General features: G+C 39.8%; 1 protein-coding gene across 1 annotated transcript; it reads left to right on the forward strand.

The window, feature by feature from the left end:
* Positions 1–612: 612 nt before the first annotated feature.
* On the forward strand, positions 613–20,622 carry LOC144637496 (cilia- and flagella-associated protein 57-like). Its single transcript, XM_078496557.1, has 17 exons — positions 613–1,628; positions 2,653–2,915; positions 3,692–4,016; positions 6,873–7,012; positions 8,841–9,006; positions 9,662–9,775; positions 10,293–10,505; positions 11,096–11,269; positions 11,884–12,045; positions 14,001–14,441; positions 14,945–15,118; positions 16,099–16,257; positions 16,510–16,653; positions 18,024–18,140; positions 18,538–18,669; positions 19,515–19,658; positions 20,062–20,622. The coding sequence occupies exons 1-17, from the start codon at positions 1,161–1,163 to the stop codon at positions 20,368–20,370; spliced, it is 3,645 nt and encodes a 1,214-aa protein (XP_078352683.1). The 5' UTR covers positions 613–1,160; the 3' UTR covers positions 20,371–20,622.
* Positions 20,623–21,242: the final 620 nt, after the last annotated feature.

Here is a 21,242-nt window from a genome sequence, read left to right on the forward strand (position 1 = left end):
ATATCGAAGCAATGTGTCCCCAGAAACGAGCTAGAGTGTTCGTGATGTGTCCTTTAGAATGTGCGTGAGAGCCAATCTCGAAATTATTATTAACCACAACATTTTTTACGATATTAATCTCGAAATACTCTGTGGATTAAGGTCATGTCAATTTGTTCATTATGTTTTCACTTGAACCAGTCAAGTTAATGGTTGTCGGCAACAAATAAAGTAAAGAGTCACTGACTTGAAAAACATCTGCGAGAATCTAAAACATGATATGTAATTTCAATCAGCGAAAACAATTTTAGCGCTATCCGATGATAGACCACGCTTTAAAATAAGGTTGCGCCAGTTATTTATAACATACAACACACAAAACTACACGAAACAGCTAATAGAATATCTATTCAATTTAAACTCAGAGATAAACTACACACTTGCAAACTTCAAATCTGTCAACCCCAGTGTTACGTCTACGGCGAGAAAGAGGGAGTCTGAATACTGCGCCTCTCCGTCCCATTCACTCTGACCCCCCCCCCCCCCCCCCCCAACCTCATAACCAGCACTGCAGAGCTTACAGTTCGAGATAGTAGTCAGTCAAACATTAGCCTGAACTACTTTTGGCCATCTCCTCCTTTCAAAAGGCATTTTCAAGTACATCGCGAAATGTTTTCGACGCAAAATCAGTCAGCATGGTGTAAACCCAATCCAGCCGTCAAAGAGGCAAAAAAAAAAATTCCATTATATAAGTAGTGTTATGGGAATAATTTTGAATAGATGAAGATTGTAAAAAAGGTGAATTTTTATGTTCTATAGATGTTATTTAGCAAGCTTGAGGTCTAGAAATATATCTAGAAATCGCAAAAGTCCACAAAGGTCTCAAGCCGCCTTATGCGCCTTGCATTCTCTTGACCAGCGGAAGTACAAAGTAAGGCTTGTTATCCGCGCCTTCTGATCAATGTCCTTGGCAACGAAACAAACTCCAGGGTAGACATGTTTTCTGTACAAGACAGAGATAACCTGTTTACTGCAGTATTTTATTGTTTTTCTGATATTTGAGGGGACCAGTTCACTTGTGAAGTGTCAAACAAGGACTCTTAGTGCCCATAAGACCTTCTGAAGGCACATTCCGGATTTATAACGCTAAAATTCCAGTGTAAATCACTTCTTGCATCAAGATGTCGATTGCTGTAGCGACCCCGAGACATTGCTTTGGCCTGAAGGCCGATGTCACGGACAATATCTGCTATTTGGACGAGCAGACGATCATTTATCCATCTGGATCGAACTGCATTTTATTCAACATCGATCAGAAATCGCAACGATTTATTCCCGGGACTGACAAAAGCGCTGGTATGACGGCCTTGGCTGTCAGTCCGAATCGAAGGTATGTCGCCATTGCGGAGAAAGGAGAAAAAGCTACCATTACTATCTACGATCTTAACACGTTGAGAAAGAAGAAAGTGCTTAGCTCGCCAGAGGTTCAGTCCACAGAGTTTGTCAGCTTGGCGTTCTCGCCCGATTCAAAATATCTTGTGTCGCAAGGGGGAAGACCTGACTGGACTTTGTTGTACTGGACGTGGGAGAAAGCTAAAGTGATGGCTGTCACGAAATCTACGAATCAGATGAACTCTCCAGTTTATCAGGTACTTAGTTTACTCATCGTGTAACTATAGAGTGTGTTGCCTTCCTTTTTGTTTCCTCAACAAAAAGAGTGCAATCTACTTACAAGTACATGTAATAGCAGTAATTATATTCGATTATTAATCCTAAACATAGTAATCTGTAGACATCAAAATAACATGGGGGAACCAGTCAGCTAATTTCATGGGTTTCTAATTAAACATAACTTTTTTGAGTGTCTACTAAAAAAAAGTAATGCACTCTTGGGGTCTAGAAAAGGTACTTGTGGATGCATTTTACATGTAGGGAGTGCATTCAGCTGCTTTCCTAGACTTAAGTGCATTTTTTTCTTTTATTGGACAAATCTGTTTGGTTTAGAATATAAGCTGTTGCTTTATATATATGTTCATCTAAGAACACAAAGTTGACAAGACTGATTCTCCCTCAGTTGACTAAAAACCAGCCAGCATTCTATGTAGGTTACACCTAAGATCTTTGGTGTGGATTTTAAAATTGCGCGGCTTACTAGCATACGATTGTAGTCAGCACCTTTTAACTGGCATACAGATGACTGAGCCGCCCCGCCACCAGAATCGCACCAACCACCGCCACCAGAGAAGCACCCGGCGGAAAAGAACGAGGAAACACGTTGGTGGCGGGGGGGGCGAATTGCTGGTGGCAAGGGACCGGATACCCAGATGACTTATTTTAAGAAAGGCCTTGGTGTAGACCTATAAAAAAACTTGGTGCATACAAATCATGTACGAGCTGATTTGATACCACATGTACATGTATCTTGGCTCCAACAGCAATTAGACATCACACTTCCTGATTCTCCCATGCATAATAAATGAAAAGTAGCTGTACATATTAAAGGATGTACATGTACATCCTCTTTAGTAAATTTTATTGTGAAGCTCAAAATATTGTCTCCTTTTCCTTGAATGCCTTGTAATCATGAAATATTGCAAGTTAAAATTATGATTGTTAAAATAATGTGAAGTACTGGTCAAAGTATTGATCTTCTACTTGTTTTTGTTCTTGCAGGTAACTTTTAACCCTCAGGACAACACTCAACTCTGTGTGGTTGGGAATGGAATCTTCAAGTTGTTCCGCTATAGTGAAGGGAATCTAAAGCAGTTTGCTTTCCAGAAAATGGAACCACAAAACTTTCTTTGCCAGGCATGGGTTTCTGATGAAAGAATCATTGCTGGAACAGATACAGGCAGACTCCTGTTGTTTGAATCTGGAGAGCTTAAAAATGAATTTCATGTTGGTGGTGGTGCTGCAAATGCATCTGCTCCTACAAGGTAGGTAAATTTTTTTTACTACATTTCAATGTACATTCTTCCATAGTAACGCTGGGTGATACTGAGTCCACATCTAAGGGTCTGTTCAAGCCTTGGCTTACGTCACTGTGTTGGTCTAAAATCTGCAAGACACTTCACTTGCACAGTTACCGGTAATTCCTATGAAAAAGGGAGTGGTTGCAGGAATGTAGCTAAGAAAACACTAAGCCGGCTCTTCAACAAGCTTAGCTGGCTTTTTTGGCCTAAGCAGCTCTAAATGTAACTTCTATTCCAGGGCCCAGTTGTTCAAAGAGTGGATAATGCTATCCACCGGATAAATCGCTATCCAGTGGATACATGTTAACAAAACATACTACGCTATCCATCAGATAGCGATTTATCTGGTGGATAGCGCTATCCACCCGTTTGAACAACTGGGGCCAGCTGGTTAAATTAGCCAGCAGCCAGTCCTTAGCAACATCCCTGCGGTTGAGGGAACTTTCTAGCGAATTTCGCGGTATTTTACATGTTTTTGTCAATTTCGCGGGATTTCGCGGATATGCCTGAATTTTGTGGCTCCGCGACCGCGCGAAATTTCATAAGCCCTGGGGAAGGTAGGGAAGGAGGGTAACCTCCAGTGCCCATCTCATCCATGGGCAAGATGAGGAAAAGCAGAGTTACAGAATATAACCGTGGAACCTGATAAAACAATGTTAAATTATTTTGTATGAAAATCCTGTTTTAATATTTTCAAATAAATTGTTGAGACATTGAATGTATAAATTCCTTTTTTTTAGGCAAAGTATGGCCAGTGTACCTGAAAGTGGTATAAGTCAAGATGCCCCTCCACAGGTGACATGTATCATTGCATTCTCAAAAGGCTTCATCTGTTCTGGTGGTGCAGGAACAGTTCATCTCTTTGAGAAAACTGAGGAAAAGGACTTCTACAAGAAGGCCAGAGAAATTAAGATTCCAGTCGACACACAAAGCCCTGACCCACAGCTGTCAGAAAGTCAAGAGATTGTCAATCTAACAGTGAGTCCCTCAGAGGAGACGCTAGTTTGCAGCACAAAATCAAGCCAGCTATATTGTATCACTATGTCCACAGCTGACCTTGGAAAGGTGAGAAATCTATAATAAGTACAGTGTATGTTTATGTACACTCCTTTGGCAATCAAATGCGTCAAGAGTTTCTTTATTTATTATTTTTTTTAATGCTTTATTGAAAAGACAAACGTAACATACAATAAAACTAAAAAACTATAGACAGAAAACAAAAAAAATACAGTACATTCAAATGTGAACAATATAACTTCATATAACTCTTCATATAAATCTGTGAATGAGAAACTGAAATTACATGTAGTTGAATGTATAAATAAAAAATTAAATAGCTGTTAAACATAATAATGACACTAATATTTTTTGTGATATTTTTAAAATATTAAATTAATTATAAGAGATAAACATTGTAATAATTGTAATGATATTAGATTGAGTTAAAAGTATATTAAATGATTATCATCCTGTAAAATAAATAATACCATTGGGCATTAAAACTTTTTTGATAAATTAAACTATTGAATGATTGCTTTTTACTGTAAATTGAGATACAGAATTTTTATTTTAAATTATTTTAAATTAAGCTAAATTATTTTAATGTAGTTTCTAAGGAAAAAACTGCAAAATATCAGATGATTTGCATTAAATTTTAAGTGGATCTTAAAACTAAAAGATACAAAAATAATTTAACTTTTATAAACATGTTTACCAGAGTTCTTAAATATAAAGCATTTTCTAACTTTTTTGCTAAATTATAAAATTTAAACTGTACATTCTATAATGTTCATAACAGATGAAATTGCTTTATTTACTTACAGAGAGGAAAGAGAGGAAAAAGGCCAGCGAGAAAAATAACTGTCATTGTTAGTACTTTGGGTTACTCAATATTACATAAATTTGCACTAAATCATTACTTAATTAGTTCAGCACCTAAAAGTATTAAAACATTAAATATCTTACTTTATTTCTTTTTTCCTAAATGATGAAATTAAAATTTTAACAGTCACTTCAAGTAACTTTTTTTTTTTAAATTCTGTTCTGTATTTTTTTTTATGTATTTATTATATTTTTTTCTCTTTAAACACTGTTCTACCAATATGTCTATTGTAAGAACTGTTATCATTATTATCTTATCCTCCAAAGCTCTGCTCTAGCAGAGCCCGGGTGCCACGGGAACTTACTTTTGTCTTTAGTCGACCGTATACTTTTCCTTATTAACGTAAGCCTTAAAGGGCTGGGCACCCACGACTTCTTACAAAGAGCCTCCGGCACCCTGCAATTATTCGGGCCGCTGCCCTCCCAATTTTCTGAATAGCACCCAGAGCAGAAACAAATGACTTCCATGTGTGCATGGCTAACTTCAAAACATTTGCCCAGCTGTGTTTTAATCTATGCTCCTAAGTTCCCCTTCATCTGTTCTCTGTAATGTTGTACTAGCATGGCCTAGTGATCTCATTTGACTTTATCATGTGGCTCAGGCTTGTGGAAGCAAAGTAGTGCTTAAAAACTACTTAAACTCTAAGTTAGCAAGCTACTTAATTAATTCTTCCATATACCTATCTGCTCCTCCTCCCCCCACTCACCCAACCCAAAAAAATTCAAAGGTTAATTGCTTGATCTTGCAGAAGTTATTCAGTTTTAAGTCACAAAGCATTTTTACAAAGCGGTTACCTTTTTGCTCATAAGTTAATTACACATTGACATTAGCTACAATGTGCATTGCCAAAACAAATTAACTTGAGTTGATTTTTTCTAGTAAAAGAGTAAGATTTTGGGCAGTTAAAGATTTCATTAGGAAAAATGGCATCCATATTTATTTAGTAAGTTTGGTTGCCATTTTTCTTAATGAGTCAATTTCCTGGTGCGATATTTCTGCCATTTTTTCTTATCTTCTATGTCTCTACAATTAACTGCCCCTTGTAGAGAGGCAGCTGTTATACAGAGGCTGAGAGGACTCCCATATGAACGTGAGGGGGATCTTGTTGTCATGTTAATTGATTAGTTGATATTTCTGGCTGAGCAAGTAGCTCACGACGCCCGCACACGTTGAGGATTTTTCCTCTCAAGGCAAAAAATATCAAACAAGATAGATATTTTCCTCAAGGCCTTGCGAAGTAAAATTCTCTTAAAAAATGTCTGCACACGATAAAAATCTGCTGAGCAAACCGGCATGTGAGGTGGTTAGCTAGGCTAGATGCTCTAGTGTGTAGCCGGCTTTAGGGAGGTACATGTAAAATGCCAATTTTGGTCTTACTTAGGGTATTCAGGACAGAACACCAATATTTTTAGCCCCCAAGGTCTCATTTGGACACATGAAGAAATATTATGCTGCCATTCCTTGCATTTGTTGGCTGTATGGACCAATCAGGCATAAAAATGATACCTTTTTTAAAAAGCTTGAGCCACACCCAGATTGGTCTCCTTTAGGGGATTAATTTAAATTTTCCGATGAATATCCCCTTCCATTTCATATGGGATTCTCTCGCCCCCGTGGGAGGGAGGTTTCAATCAAAGTGAAGTGTATGGATCGATGCATGTCTGGGACAAACAATCTTTGTTGTGGAATAGAGGTGGTTCTTAGCGGAGGTGTCACTGTCTTCCATTTATCGTCATCATTATCATGACTGTCCTCGTTTTTTTCATCATCATCATCATCATCATCATCATCATCTTCGTCAAAGTTGTCATCATCATTATCATGGTTTTCTTTTCCCTACCTGTGAAATGGGGCATTTCAATCTCTCTTGCCATGTTTCTTGGTCTTTTTTCACAAACCCTGGAGCATTGCACCAGCCTTTGAAAACTCTGTCCTTTCGCCCTCTGCCGTTCTTCTCCCGGTTACTTCCTTTAGGCTGGTAAGTATTTTTATGTAAGTAAAGTTCTTTGTGTAATTTTGATTGATATTTTTTCTTCAAGGGTGATATAGCTACATTTGAGCTGCTCTCGCAGTCATTCCATCGTGGCGTCATCACAGGTATGGATGTGTGCATTAGAAAACCATTGATTGCAACTTGTGGTTTGGATAGATCAGTGAGAATATGGAACTATGAAGCTTGGTGAGTTTTTTTGATAATGATAGTATTTAATATGTTTAGTAGCATTCTTCAGTGAAGATCGTTTGTAGTTTTACCTACAATATTTTAAAGGGGCTTTGTCACGGGTTTTAACAGATTTTTGAACAGCCAAAATTTATATTTGTGTCATTGGAAACCTAAAATAATGGTCCAATTTTATTAACAATTGCTATATCAACAAGCTGTTAACAAGGGTCTTTGGCTGCGGATGGAAATGGATTGCAACTTGAAAAATTAAGGTTAAACTTTTCAAGTTGTTTCTGGGCATCTTCAAAACAGCGATATTTATAGTCAAAGTTAGATTTCTATTCACAAGTTAATTACAGGTAGGTTATTTCTTGCTTTAGATGTTCTGAGACAAAGATGATGTTTTTCATAGGTTACATTGTCTTTCGCTAATTTGAGAACAGTTTAGACCAAAAGGAACTTTGGAAAACAGATTACGGTTGAACCTCTCCTTGCGGATCCTCTGTAATGTATGGTCACCTGCTTATTTCAGACTGTCAACCTGGTCTGAAAGATACCACAATTCTTTAAATATGAAGTTGGGTTTCTTTCCGATCAGGTTAACTGTCTGATAAGCTCTTCCTCTGTAATACAGACACCTCCATAATACAGACACTCTACCCTGTCCCTTTGGGAAGGGGACATGGGGGTTTGCGGTGTTAAGGTGTTGCTCATTTTTTTATGCGGTGTTGCAGTGAATAAAATTAAATCTTGCGGTGTTGCGGTGATCTCAAACCCTACGGTGTGCAATGTTCGTGTTTTTTAGCCTACGGTGTTCGGTGAAACGAAATAGCCAATTCCGATATATTAATATTTTAACTTGGATGCGAGGCTTGGGGGAATAAAACAAAAGAAATGATTTATTCATCCCTGAACCTCGACGTGATATTTTTTGTTTTATTCCCCCAAGCCTCGGAGCCAAGTTAGAATTTTAATATATCGGAAATGGCCTATTATTAGCGGTGTTACGGTTTGTTGTCTAACACTTGCAGAACTACATTTTCGATACATTTGCCTTTGTTATCTTCGTTAATCTGTCGTTATATGTCAAATTTATAACAAAATACATCCAAATATTGTCGATTTAATCTTTAGCCCAATCCTAAGTAACTTGATAATATTGCGGTGACGGTGTTTCATCAAATTTTCTTGCGGTGATGCGGTGTTTGTGTATTATTTTTACGGTGTTGCGGTGTTCAGGGTCCCCCCATGTCCCCCTCCTTTGGTGCCCGTATTAAAAAGGCTCGACTGTACTTATAGGAACTGTGCCACGCATTTTAGCCAAATTAAGGCTAAATTGATGCTCGATCGATAATTAAGCATCAAATTCTGCCAAATATAAAAATAACTTCTTAACACAATGAAGGAGCATTTCAATAACACAACAAATACAAAAGAAAAGGTACGGATGGCCAAAAGTGAAGAAGATTGAACGGATTGTGATATGGGTTTTTGAAACATTGTACTTTGTTCAGCTGAACAGTTTTCAAAGTTACAGTAATCTAAATTACTTTATGTAACTTAAATTATTACGCCCTGGAGACACATTTGGTTGCAATGAAGCTATGGTTTTGTCATTTAGTTTCAGGGAAGTAATTTTTTTAAAGAAAGTACATGTAAGTTTCATAGCAAGTTTTCGGCAAAACTTAATAAAATAAACTTTACTCTGCCATGACTCAGTCCCTTTAAATTTTTGAATAAGAAATCAGGAAACCAGAAAGCACACAGCACCCTTAACTTTATGTTGCAGCTCTTTATTCGATTAAAGAACTTCAGACATCTGATGATGCTTGTTGTTTTGCAGTTCACTGGAGCAATACAAAGAATTCCAGGAGGAATGTTACAGCATAGCGCTTCACCCTTCTGGATTGTACATACTGGTTGGTTTCAGTGACAAGCTGCGGCTTATGAATCTGTTGATTGACGACATCAGGTCTTTCAAGGAATTTACCATCAGAGGCTGTAGAGAGGTCAGTGCAGTTACCAAATTAATAAAGAAACAAGACCAGGGTCCCAGAAATGTTTTCTTCGTTCTTCAAACTGACACGAAAAAGCCCTTGCAGCAGTCAGAGCGAGTCTCGTTGTCGCCGCTTCGCTAATATTGGGGAAAAGAAGAAAACATCTGGGGGATATACTGAAGCAAAAATGTGACAGCGAATACCGTGTTTCGAAAGAAGTGTTTCGAAAAATCGATTGCCTTTCAATCGGCTATTTTATAGTTCTTTACAGAAAGGTATTGAACGTCTTGGAACGATTTTCAGCTATTTTAACATGATCGCTTTCGTACATGTTCATTTTTAAACTTTTGATATCCCAAAACGATTTTATAAAGCTCAAGAAAATCGCAGTGATAAATTGAGACCTGTAGCCAAAGCCCCCAGTCTTTTACATTCAACTATACAGTTATTGAGATTCAAAGAGTTGCCGAGAAAAGAGCTATAACTTGTGTGACTTTCTTCATAACAAACAAAGTTGAACGTTTTGGCTTCCAAAGTTTTGATAAGCTAAATTAAAGATACTTTCTGCTGCTGCTATAATTACTGTACAGAAGTCTTCTGAGTACAGTCTTACGCACTAAATGACTTTGAGGGCCTTACTGAACTAATTTTGACTTTTACTTTGCAGTGTTCGTTCAGTAATGGCGGTCATCTATTTGCTGCTGTGCATGGCAATGTTATTCAGTTGTACTCCTCAACAACATTTGAAAACGTTGGCAACCTCAAGGGACACAACGGAAAGGTATGATAGCAATGTTTAAAGTCTTTAAAGGAGCTACGTCCGAGAATTTCACACAGTTTTGGTCTGAACTGTTCTGAAATTAGTGGTAGATAACTTGACCCAATCCATGGAAAACATTATCTTTGAGCATCTAAAGGAATGTGTTACCTTAATTTGCAGAGAGAAATCAAACCACGAGTAAAAATTTCGACGCACAGAAACAAATACCCGATTCCCTCTATAGCGCGCGCCTGCAGGGAATCACGGTAGTTTATTCATCAAACCATCGGAGACTCAGCAACGTGCATCGGTGCTGAGTCTCGCGCAGGTTTGATGAATCACTACCGTGATTCCTGCGGAGGGGAAGGGAGTTTATCCTCAATTTTTCAAGTTGCAATCCATTTTCATCCTAGCCATCTTTAGCCAAAGACCCATGACGTAGCTCCTTTAACAGGCATGAAATTTTATGGTTACTTTCAGGGGTTTGGAATTCGTTCTCCTTAATGTACTGTATCGGTACTAACTTCTTTTTTTCTAGGTTCGCCAAGTGATTTGGAGTCAGGATGATAGTAAAATAATTTCTTGTGGTATGGACGGTGCAGTGTACGAGTGGAATGTAACCAGTTACAAGCGTGAAGGCGAGAGCGTTCTCAAGTCCTGCAGTTACACCAGTGTGTCCGTTTCGCCGGACAGTAGGACCACTTTTGCTGTGGGCTCGGACAGAACTCTCAAGGAGATCTGTGACTCCCAGGTAAATAGGGCCATTTAAAAAAAGTTTCCCGTGGAAATAAAGCAACATTCTGGCCTTAGCTGCCCAAACAGGGTTGCCACAGGTCGGGAAATGGAAAGGAAAAATTAAAATCTCTAAAAGGACAGGAGAATTTTGATTTTGAGTCAGGGAAAATTAAAATCTGTTCTAATACAAATGAGGGTTTGAAGAAACATTTCAGGTCAATGTGATCTCCGCGATGTTTTGTTTTGGAAGCAGAGGCTGGAGGCCGCTACTATACCAGACATTTTGTAAATATTTGGTCAGGGAAAATTTATTTTTATCAGGGAAAAGTGATAAAATTTTGAAAACAGATGTGTGTGGAAACCATTTTGCAAAATGGATCGCAAAGATAGACGCACATGAATTCATTTCGCCATTGTATAGAAGAAACCTCTATCGTATCTTTCTATACTAGAAACCTCTATCTATCTTTCTTCCTCTGTTTAATGTAATATTCGACGAAGTTAGCATAAAAAATCTTCGAATGAGCAATGAACCAAGTACTTTCAGAAAAAATAAAAGGAATAGTCATACATTCATTTAGATACAAATCGCATTTGTTTCAACAGATTCTCCGTGAAGTTCCAGCTAGTGACAATGTTTTGACACAGTGTGTGATGTCACGTTCCGGTCGAATGCTCTTCGCTGGCACCAGCTCAGGGACCCTGCGTGCAATGAAATTTCCGCTGACCGTTCCTGGAGAGTGGCAGGAGCACCAGGTGCATTCTGGGCCCATCACCAAGGTACAATAACTTGTTTAGCCTGTTTCATACGTTCAGTTTAGTAATTCGGAAGCAGCGCGAAAAACGGGATTGGCGCGTAGAACGGTGTCGTGTTTCAATCGCTCTTTCAACGCGCATTTACGTCAGACTACAATCTTGGACTAAACTGTTGAAACATTTTATCAAATTTCCACTAATTTAACTAAGGGAGTTCAGTTTTGGAACCCCCCTCCCCCCTTCCAATGTTGTTAATGCTGTGGTGTTTTTAAAACAAAGCCTGTCGAACCGCAAACCTCATATTGAGTAGGGGGAGAGGGGGATAAAATACCTTTACCCGGTCAAGTCAGGACATTTGTGAAAGATGCTTGATGTTTGTTTGTTTTAACTAGTTTTGTCCGTGATTGTAGCTAATTTCAACTCCAAACCCCCCTTAGAAGTGCAAACTTGTAAATTTTATCACAACAGCAAACATGAAAAAAATGCCCACAAGAAATCTGCATGAATGTGCAAGAGGCTTGGGAAGAATTTCGCTGAAACTAAATTTGGGGGAGGGGGTGAATTTTAGGTAACTGACTTAACATGCATCAGGCTTAATACAACTTAGTCCTTATAAGGTATATGTCTTCCTTCTCCAGATGCGCATGTCCTATGACGATCAATACCTGTTCACAGTGTCCGAGGACGCAAGTTTGTTCATCTTCAAAGCTGTGGATAAGGAAGGCAGAGGAATGAAGCGAGACAAGGAAGTCGGATATGCCGAGGAGATTCTTATCACCAAATCAGACTTGGAAGAAAAAGTGAGGACAAAAAAAGCTGTTTCGTTCTTGTATTCATTAAAAACCCAGCAGTTTTTTGCGACTTTTTTTGCTTGTTTACAAGCGAAAATAGGAGAATAGCAGTTATGTGGGGCAAAATTTGGAACATTCTTGTCTACTCTCAAGGGACTTTTTTAATTTCTCAAGGGAATATTTTAATTTCTCAAGGGATTACTTTCCGCTGTGGGTGATCACGCGATCTCGTGGAAAAAACGTGACTTGTCACATTTACAAACGTTATATAACAATGTTAAAAGTGACATGTCAGCTTTCTTATCTCAACGCACGTGTGACTGAAAGGCGATCTATAAAAAGCGTCGCACAAACAATGGATTGCGTAACTAAAACACGAATAAATAGCCACTAGCACTTACATCGTTTAAAAATTACAAACGTCAAGAATAAACCATACCAAAAAACTTGCTCTTTTCAAAGATATTATTGAAGTTAAAACAAATGCAAGAGATGGGGGCTTCTTTTAAGGCTTCTTTTTTAGGCCAAATTTGGTCGCTACAAGCGCCCATTCTATTTCGTCATCAGCCTAGGTCGTTAGGGACGTGACCTCGCGTTGACAGCAATGTTGCATGAATCGGCTTTACAACATGCGATCGTATCTACGCAGTTCGAGTGGAATTCCAGTCAAAGACAGCAAAATTCCTTCGTATTTCATCTTCAAATATAATTCGATAGCATTCACTGTATATATGGCTTTTGTTTAATCCTTCTTGGAAGCCCACGAAGAAGCTGTCTTGATATCCGACCCTCGCATAGACTGTCCACAGCCCTCTATTTTTCGTGTTTTTCGATCGATGAGCGCTCGGTGAGAACGGCGAGAGACCTGGACGCCAGCACAAAACAGAAGAAGCAAGAGGGTGGGGGGCGGGGAGCGAAAAAACGCCTGACTCGTCCCCAGTCGTCTTCATACAGCACGCGGCAAATATACAGCGGAGGGAGAGATTGCCGCGTGCTATATGAAGACGACTGGGGACGAGTCAGAAAAAACGCAGCTTGAGTGTATCGATTAGTTTACGCAATGTTTTCTCCGACAGTAGTCGGAAATATCCGTATTTTTTTCGAGAGCAATCGTAACGATACGGCCTTGAACACATTGAACAGCGGTCTACCTATAACAATTCAAATATGGCGTCACAAAAACAAAGCGTCGAACGCATATTTTGCTGTTTCATTTGCTAATTTCGCTGCCGTGATCGACTGCCTCGAAAGGTCCTTGCAATTTTAAAGTATAGAATTGTCAGATCTCGGTGAAATTTGCACTGTTTATTTGTGTAATGTTGAGGAATATGTGTATAAATACCCAGCGCGGACGAGCCATTTTTGACAAAATTATATGGCTGCATTTCCTCCGCGAAGATAGGAAATTGTTAAACTAAACTACAAAGCAACCGTAATGATAAGTTCGAAGAACAATGCACAGGATAAACCTTCGACTCATACTTCATGCAAAAAAAAGTCGGTATCTCGAAGAGACTTTGATTGGTGTTGCGTATGTTGCGATCACCGAATGACGTAAAACATCGGATGTGACAAACAATAAACAATACCCAACAAGCAACAATAGTTGCTGCAACACAAAGATATACCCCCAAAAACCTCGGTATTTTAGGTGTGTATCGATTGGTCTAATACGTACCCTGACCGAATACACGTCTTCGCACACTCACGATGAAATAATTATTTAACTTTAGTAACTTTGAAATTTAAACTAGCTTTCAGGCCAATGTTTGTGTGGAGGGTACGTTTTTTCTTTTATGAAGAACGTATCTTGGCGTGCAATGAATGTAGAATGTAAATGGGCCTTTGATAGAGCTATTTTCAGTGGAGTTCAATACGTTAAAAGTAAAGAAGAGCTGTGTTTATGAACTCATTTTTTTGTAATTAACTAAATTTTATTACTTTCATCGTTATTTTTATAACAGAATTCCATGATGGCTGAGCTAAAAACACGCGTAGAAGAACTTAAAATGGAGAATGAGTACCAACTTCGTCTAAAAGACATGAACTATAACGAGAAGATCAAAGAGCTTACGGAGAAGTTCATACAGGAGATGGAGTCGCTTAAAACCAAAAACCAAGTTCTGAAGACTGACAAGGACAAAGAAGAAGCGAAACACGAAGAGGAAATTGCCGACTTTTTGGAAAAACACGGCAAAGAGCTGCAAGACCTGGAGTCGGCGAACAACCAGAAACTCATGTCTGAGTATGAGAAATATCAAGAGCTACAAGCCAAGAGTCAGAAGATGCAAGAAGATTATGAACGACAGCTGACGGAGATGGAGGAATCAAAAGAACAGGCGCTAGAAGAGCTGACAGAGTATTATGAGAATAAACTCACGGAAAAAAGCGCACAACTTGAACAAGTAATTACATAAAAACTCCATCCCCCAAAATAACCTTCTCCCCTAAAAATAAGTCTCTCCCTCTCTAGAATGTTTGGGAGTTTTATCGAATTTCTCCAATATTAAGCGCCGTGTTGTAGAATTTTATATTCCCTACGGTGTATTCAGTTCGTTTGAGACCAGGAGGCCTTGTTAAGATTGCGTTTGATATCGTCGTTATAGTCTAGTTGTTTAGAAACAGTTTTAAAAGTCGCGTTCAATTCAACTTGTAGGTTGAATTCCGACTGAGTCCACTGTTTTTTGTCAATGTCGTTCCTAAGTAACATGACGATCTTTATATGACGTCTTGGTGACGTAAAAAAGTTTCGAAGTACTCCCGCGCTAAGAATCGGAAACGGCATGAGTATTTCTACGTGTATAAACTTCAAAATTTAATTTAAACTTGCTTCCTTGTTTCGCTGGGTAAAGAGGTATATTTTAGGCATCAATTGATTTTTAGTGGCATTTCTTGCATTTCTTTACAGTCACAAGACGAATCTAGGCAACAGTTACGAGAGTACGAAGAAACAAAGAAACAAATTGAAGAAGACGCAGATCGAGAAATCTTGGACATTAAAAACAAGTATGAACGACGGCTGAGAGAAGAGAAAGAGGCCAATTTGAGGCTAAAGGGCGAAACAGGCATTATGAGGAAAAAGGTAAATTTTGATTCGTGTGTAACTTAGGTAAACAGACGGGTTTACGTTCTGAACACCCTGAATGGACGTCCAAGATTCGAGGTGGAAAAATTTCATACTGATGACGTAATATTTATACCTAATCGTACCTTTTTGGTACGCTTCGGCGGCATATCAGGCGAGTTTGGTCGAGCCATGGTTCGTATTTTGGCGAGACGCAGTCGAGCCAAAATACCCATGGCGAGACCAAACGAGCCTGATATGCAGCCGAAGTGTACCAAAAAGGTACGATTAGGTATTTACCGTACCCAAATTCAGCCAAAAATCTGGTTATATTTATCGCTCTGTTGAAGACATGCTTGCCAGGTACGTAAGACAAATTGTGTTGACCTGCTTGTATTAATACGTTTTTGGTCTTCAACACTTTAAACAAGTTCCTCTTCTGCCTTTGTGCCCACTTGTTTGTTTGGAGTTTCATTCTCTAAATTTCCAAATCCAAATTTAGCGAAAAATGTGAAAATTCCGACTCCGTTGTTTGAGTCTGAATGTCTCAGTACTCGTCAGCAAACATCGCGCAATTGGCGAGCGCGCTCAAGTCTAGTTTTGGCGGGAAAGTTTTTCTCCTTTTACGACCACTAAACACCAGCTAAATTTAAAATACGAGGTTCCGTTTTATTGGTAAAATCTTTTTTCAATTCATCGTACGGTAACACTACTTTACTTCAAAGTGACTGTGATATGGTGGCATATCAGGTCAGTGACTTGATATCGTAGGATATCAGGACAGTAGATCGCGCTTCTGATTGGCTACTTGTGAATTTGGGTACGGTAATAGAGAGTATTGTTCTGTCTCTGATTGGTTGGAAGACGTCACCTGACTTTTAAGAAAAATGACCGACAAAGTAAACTCAAAACTTGAAGTTGAGCGCATTAAATAGGTTTGAAAAGTGTTTGGAGTCTGATTTTAACACCGTTCTATATTTTGGGTTTCTTCTGTGTAGTTTACAAGCCTGCAGAAGGAGATCGACGATTATAAAGCTGAAATCCAGCGCCAGCAAAACGAGAACAACAAACTACAAGGAGTGATTAAATCACTGGAGAAAGATATCTATGGACTGAAGAAGGAGATTCAGGAGAGAGACGAAACCATACAGGATAAGGTACATGAAAGGCCTGCTTGTTATGGTTTTATATTGACTGACTAACTGACTGACTGACTGACTGACTGACTGACTGACTGACTGACTGACTGACTGACTGACTGACTGACTGACTGACTGACTGACTGACTGACTGACTGACTGACTGAACGGCTGACAAAATGATTAATGTGTTGATTGATTGATTGATTAATTGATGCTGGAAGGAGTAGTTACATGCTTTCACTGATTAAAGATTTTCCCTCTTTCCAGGAAAAACGGATTTATGATTTAAAGAAGAAGAATCAAGAGCTTGAGAAGTTCAAGTTTGTTTTGGATTACAAAATAAAGGAGCTGAAGAAACAAATAGAACCCAGAGAGAATGACATCAAAGCTATGAAAGAACAAATTCAAGAGGTAAGCTAATTCAAACCTGCATTTGCCCCGTGGACAATTCTAATTTGAAAAAAAAAAAAAATAAAAGTGTGGTTTTCCGCCTGCTGAGGAACGAAAGAAGCGGAAAACGTTTTCTCCCACACGGCTGGGAGCCTGGGTTCCAGTGTATGGGGGGTTTCAGGTCACGTGAGACGTTCACGGTTCACTTTGCGTTTGCCATCCGCCATTGCCTGTTTTTCTCCCACGGCTTGGCATGGCTCTCAGTTGTGTGTGAGAACGACCAGCTAAGACTGTGGTAATACTATAATAAAGTACTCACTAGGCGAAAAATCGACGGCGGAAAACTGTCACTAACAAGCCATAACTCTTGATCGGTGCCGTGGCAAGCGCAACCCGTCAAATTTTGAGGGAGCTTGAGATTTAGTCGGTAAACAAGAATTGTGGTTGAACTCTTGTTGATCGCGCTCGTTCCTCGTCCTAACGCAATTGTTGACGTACTTGCACGCGCTTTCCTCGTGGGCGCTTGCACGCGCTCTCATTGCAACGGATTTACTTTGCGTGCGCGTGCATTAAGTCGCAGCTGATTGTGTCGTCATATTTGAACAACCGTCAGTCATATTTGCGCTGGTGAAAGAGAGATCTTCACAGTTGTAGTTGCAACGAAAGACGAAACTGTTGTTATGCTAGCGCGCTTTACCAACGAAGTTTAAAACCTTTGGGAACACTTTTGGCGATAAGGATTAAGAAGAAATTTACGTTTAGCTGCGCGCTTTACCAACGAAGTTTAAAACCTTTGGGAACACTTTTGGCGATAAGGATTAAGAAGAAACTTACGTTTAGCTGCGCGCTTTACCAACGAAGTTTAAAACCTTTGGAACACTTTTGGCGATAAGGATTAAGAAGGGGAAACTTACGTTTAGCTGCGCGCTTTACCAACGAAGTTTAAAACCTTTGGGAACACTGTTTGGCGATAAGGATTTTGTTTTTTTTAAGAAGAAACTTACGTTTAGCTGCGCGCTTTACCAACGAAGTTTAAAACCTTTGGGAACACTTTTGGCGATAAGGATTAAGAAGAAACTTACGTTTAGCTGCGCGCTTTACCAACGAAGTTTAAAACCTTTGGGAACACTTTTTGGCGATAAGGATTAAGAAGAAACTTACGTTTAGCTGCGCGCTTTACCAGACGAAGTTTAAAACCTTTTGTTTTTTGGGGGGGGGGTTGGAACACTTTTGGCGATAAGGATTAAGAATGAAACTTACGGCAGAAATTTGCTTTGGTTTGCGTCGGCAGTTGTCCCAGATTCTTTACTTGCGAGATGATTGCTATACACAGAATTGTTGCACCTGATCCTAGTGGTTCTAATTTGTTTTTCTTTTCTCTTGGTCAACAGATGGAAAGCGAGCTTGAACGGTTCCACAAGCAAAACACGAGCTTGGAGTTGAACATCACCGAGCTCAGACTTAAACTGAAGGCCACGGACAAAGAGATGCATTTGGAAAGACAAAGGGTAATTTAATTCTTCAACAAAAAAATCCGTCTCTCAATCTTTTAAGTTCTTACTTCACATTGCTGTTTTGAACTTTCGGTTACCCTTCGTTATGTCATCGGGAATTTTCTCATTTAAGTTACGAGAAAACAATGGTTCTGATTTTATGTCTGTAGATAAAAACCCTGCTGTGACATAAGCTTTCAGATGAAAGCTTTCGTTTTTCAAATTTTAGTTAGTGAAAATTCCAAATCATATTTGTAAAATTTGTACTTTTTCAAGAGGCAAAACGCTTAGTTATACTGGGCCTGTTCTTCTTTTACTTTGCTCTTATTCTCACTTCGGCTTTTTTTCAGTAGTGTGGCAGCTCTCGTAAGCTTGTAATTCATTGTTTTTCTTTCTCTTATTTTTCTCTTAGGTTCGTGATGTTGAAGCAGTTGTGAAGAGATTTAAAACTGACCTCCATAACTGTGTTGGTTTTATACAAGAACCTAAGAAACTCAAGGAGAATGTGAAGTCTTTGTATCAAAAATACGTTCAGGATGAATCGGTAAGGAGCTCGAAGTTTTTTTTTTTAAATTTAGAACGCTCTACTGATAACTGTCGTAAAACCAGAAACAACGTAATCAAATATGGCTAATCAAGACAACGCTGGTGAATCAAAAAACCGATAGGAACTCAAAGCAAAATCATCTAGCCGATACCAAGCGCGGAAAAAATGTAACCGGTGCCAAGCGCGGGAAAATATGTAACCGGTGCCAAGTGCGGGAAAATATGTAACCGGTGCCAAGCGCGGGAAAATATGTAACTGGCCAGGTGCCAAGTGCGGGAAAATATGTAACCGGTGCCAAGCGCGGGAAAATATGTAACCGGTGCCAAGCGCGGGAAAATATGTAACCGGTGCCAAGCGCGGGAAAATATGTAACCGGTGAAAGCGCGGGAAATATTAAGTGAAAGCGGAAAACAAGCGCGGGAAAATATGTAACCGGTGCCAAGCGCGGGAAAATATGTAACCGGTGCCAAGCGCAGGAAATCATGTAACCAGTGACAAGCGCGGGAAAGTATTTAACCGGTGACAAGTGCCGGGGAAAAATAACAAGCGGTGGCAAGCTTGGAAGAACGTAAAAGGTTCAGAGCGCCCGAAACATATACTAATCGATGGCAACCTCGGGGAAAACATGTATTAACCAATGACAAGCACGGGAAGGTGCTGTTGGGGGTAATTTTATTGGAAGGGGGACCTGGACTGGGAACTCTCCCAAACGCAACGAAGACCAATGAAATATTGTTTGTATAAGAATACTGGTCGTAGCAATGACACTTTTGTGCCATATTTTTGTTGTTTGTTTGGTCACTTTTTACGCTCATACTTAATAATGTTTGTTGTGTCTTTAGTTGGACTCCGCTGGTGTGGATGCTGACATTCAAAGAGAATACGCGCGTCAGAGAGAACATCTGGAGAGAAGTGTAGCTTCCTTGAGAAAGAAACTCGCCAAGGACTCCGAGATTCACAGAGCAGATAACGTCAGGATTATGCAGGTAAGAGTTTGAGCATTTTACAATTGGCAGATTTCTCTTTGAAATGTTGGTTGCAGTGTAGGCGGTTTGTGGTGTTCTTGCGTTCGAATCGCGTTTGCCGCGCGTTCCCTCGCGTTCTGGTCGCGTTCACCTCGCGTTTTGATACTTAGAACCCGAGAAAACCACCTAATTTGCATGTTGCTTGAAATTCGATTCTACACGCGAGCATTGAGGTATCAACAACACTGAAAATTGCTGCGCTAACGGAATTTAAGCCTATTTACCACCGCGATACCGTTGCAACCCTCTACCACTCAATCCTCTTCGTGCCCATAAGGCCTTAACCCTCTGCCAGTAGGCTATGAAGACGTTAAAAACCCGCTTCTCTCTTTACCAACGCTAATGTTCCTATTTTTCCTTATAGGAGAACGTAACTCTTATTAAAGAGATCAACGACCTACGTCGCGAGCTTAAAATCGCCCGCACTCAAGTCCACGACCTGGAAACCGCGTTGGGTGTCATGCGCAAACAACAGCAATTCCCCGAAGACGAGGACCTTGGCAACTCGGATAACAAACGAAAAATATCGGACGAAAATTTAGAGATGGAAAAGATGATTGATATGCAGAAAGGCGAGATTAGAAAATTGCGTGTTCAAATTAAAGATATGGAGTCAGTTATCAACTCCAGACCGCCCTCCGGATCGAGGCTGCCGCCCGTTCCCGTAATTTAAGATTTTGGCGGGAAGTTATCTTTTCCCTTCGTACGAGCGTTGCAGATACTCTTAGAGTTACAAGTTGAATCTTGTTTTTTTTTTTGTTGGAGGAATTTTTATCCAGATGTAAATTAACGTTTATCTGATCAATATAGAAGTTGTGGACTAAGACTTATAGTGCTTGCATTGGTATCCAAACAGCTTTTTAACCGAATTGTACATTATCCAGCATATCCAATATGGATGTAAATAAATCTGTATTTTGAACCTGAGGAGTTCCGTTACTGTGTTTTGTATTTAAAAAATAAACCTTGTCCTCTGGGAAGTACACTGTCTTTCTTCGATGCATATTTGACGGGGGATATGCTAACCTGCGAACACAGACGTATTTCCGGTCATCGCTTCTCTCCGCCGATAAATAGCGCTATTTTTCGGCGGAGAGAAGCGACAACCGGAAATACGTCTGTGTTCGCAGGCTAGGGATATGTCAATTGTTGAAGAAACCTGAGAAATAAACCAATGTGCAAGATTGAAAGGGAGGGGGATGGACTTGAAGTTTTACTGTATTTTTCCTGTATTAAAGGCAGCCAGGCGGACCGGGATGGGTGGCGCAGTTTTCTGGCCGGCCTCAAGAGTCCTCAGGGGCCCGAGGAGGATGAGGGGGGGGGGGGGGGGAAAGGCAGCCACTGAGTTTTAGGAAAAGCAGGTAAAACCATGGGGGAACACGCGCGTGGGACCAAACAATAATCCACAAGGAAACGCCCAATAAAGGTGGATCGTAGTGCTTTAGGTACGCCCTTGGAACACACGGGTTAACGCGCCAGAAAAAGCATGGACGAAAGAAACGGGAGACGCGTGAAAGGGCAGTCTAGAAGGCAATGCGAACGAAA

Source organism: Oculina patagonica, chromosome 14 (genome assembly GCF_052425735.1).
Source record: "Oculina patagonica isolate OP01 chromosome 14, crgOcupat, whole genome shotgun sequence".
In the NCBI taxonomy this organism is placed as follows: domain Eukaryota; kingdom Metazoa; phylum Cnidaria; class Anthozoa; order Scleractinia; family Oculinidae; genus Oculina; species Oculina patagonica.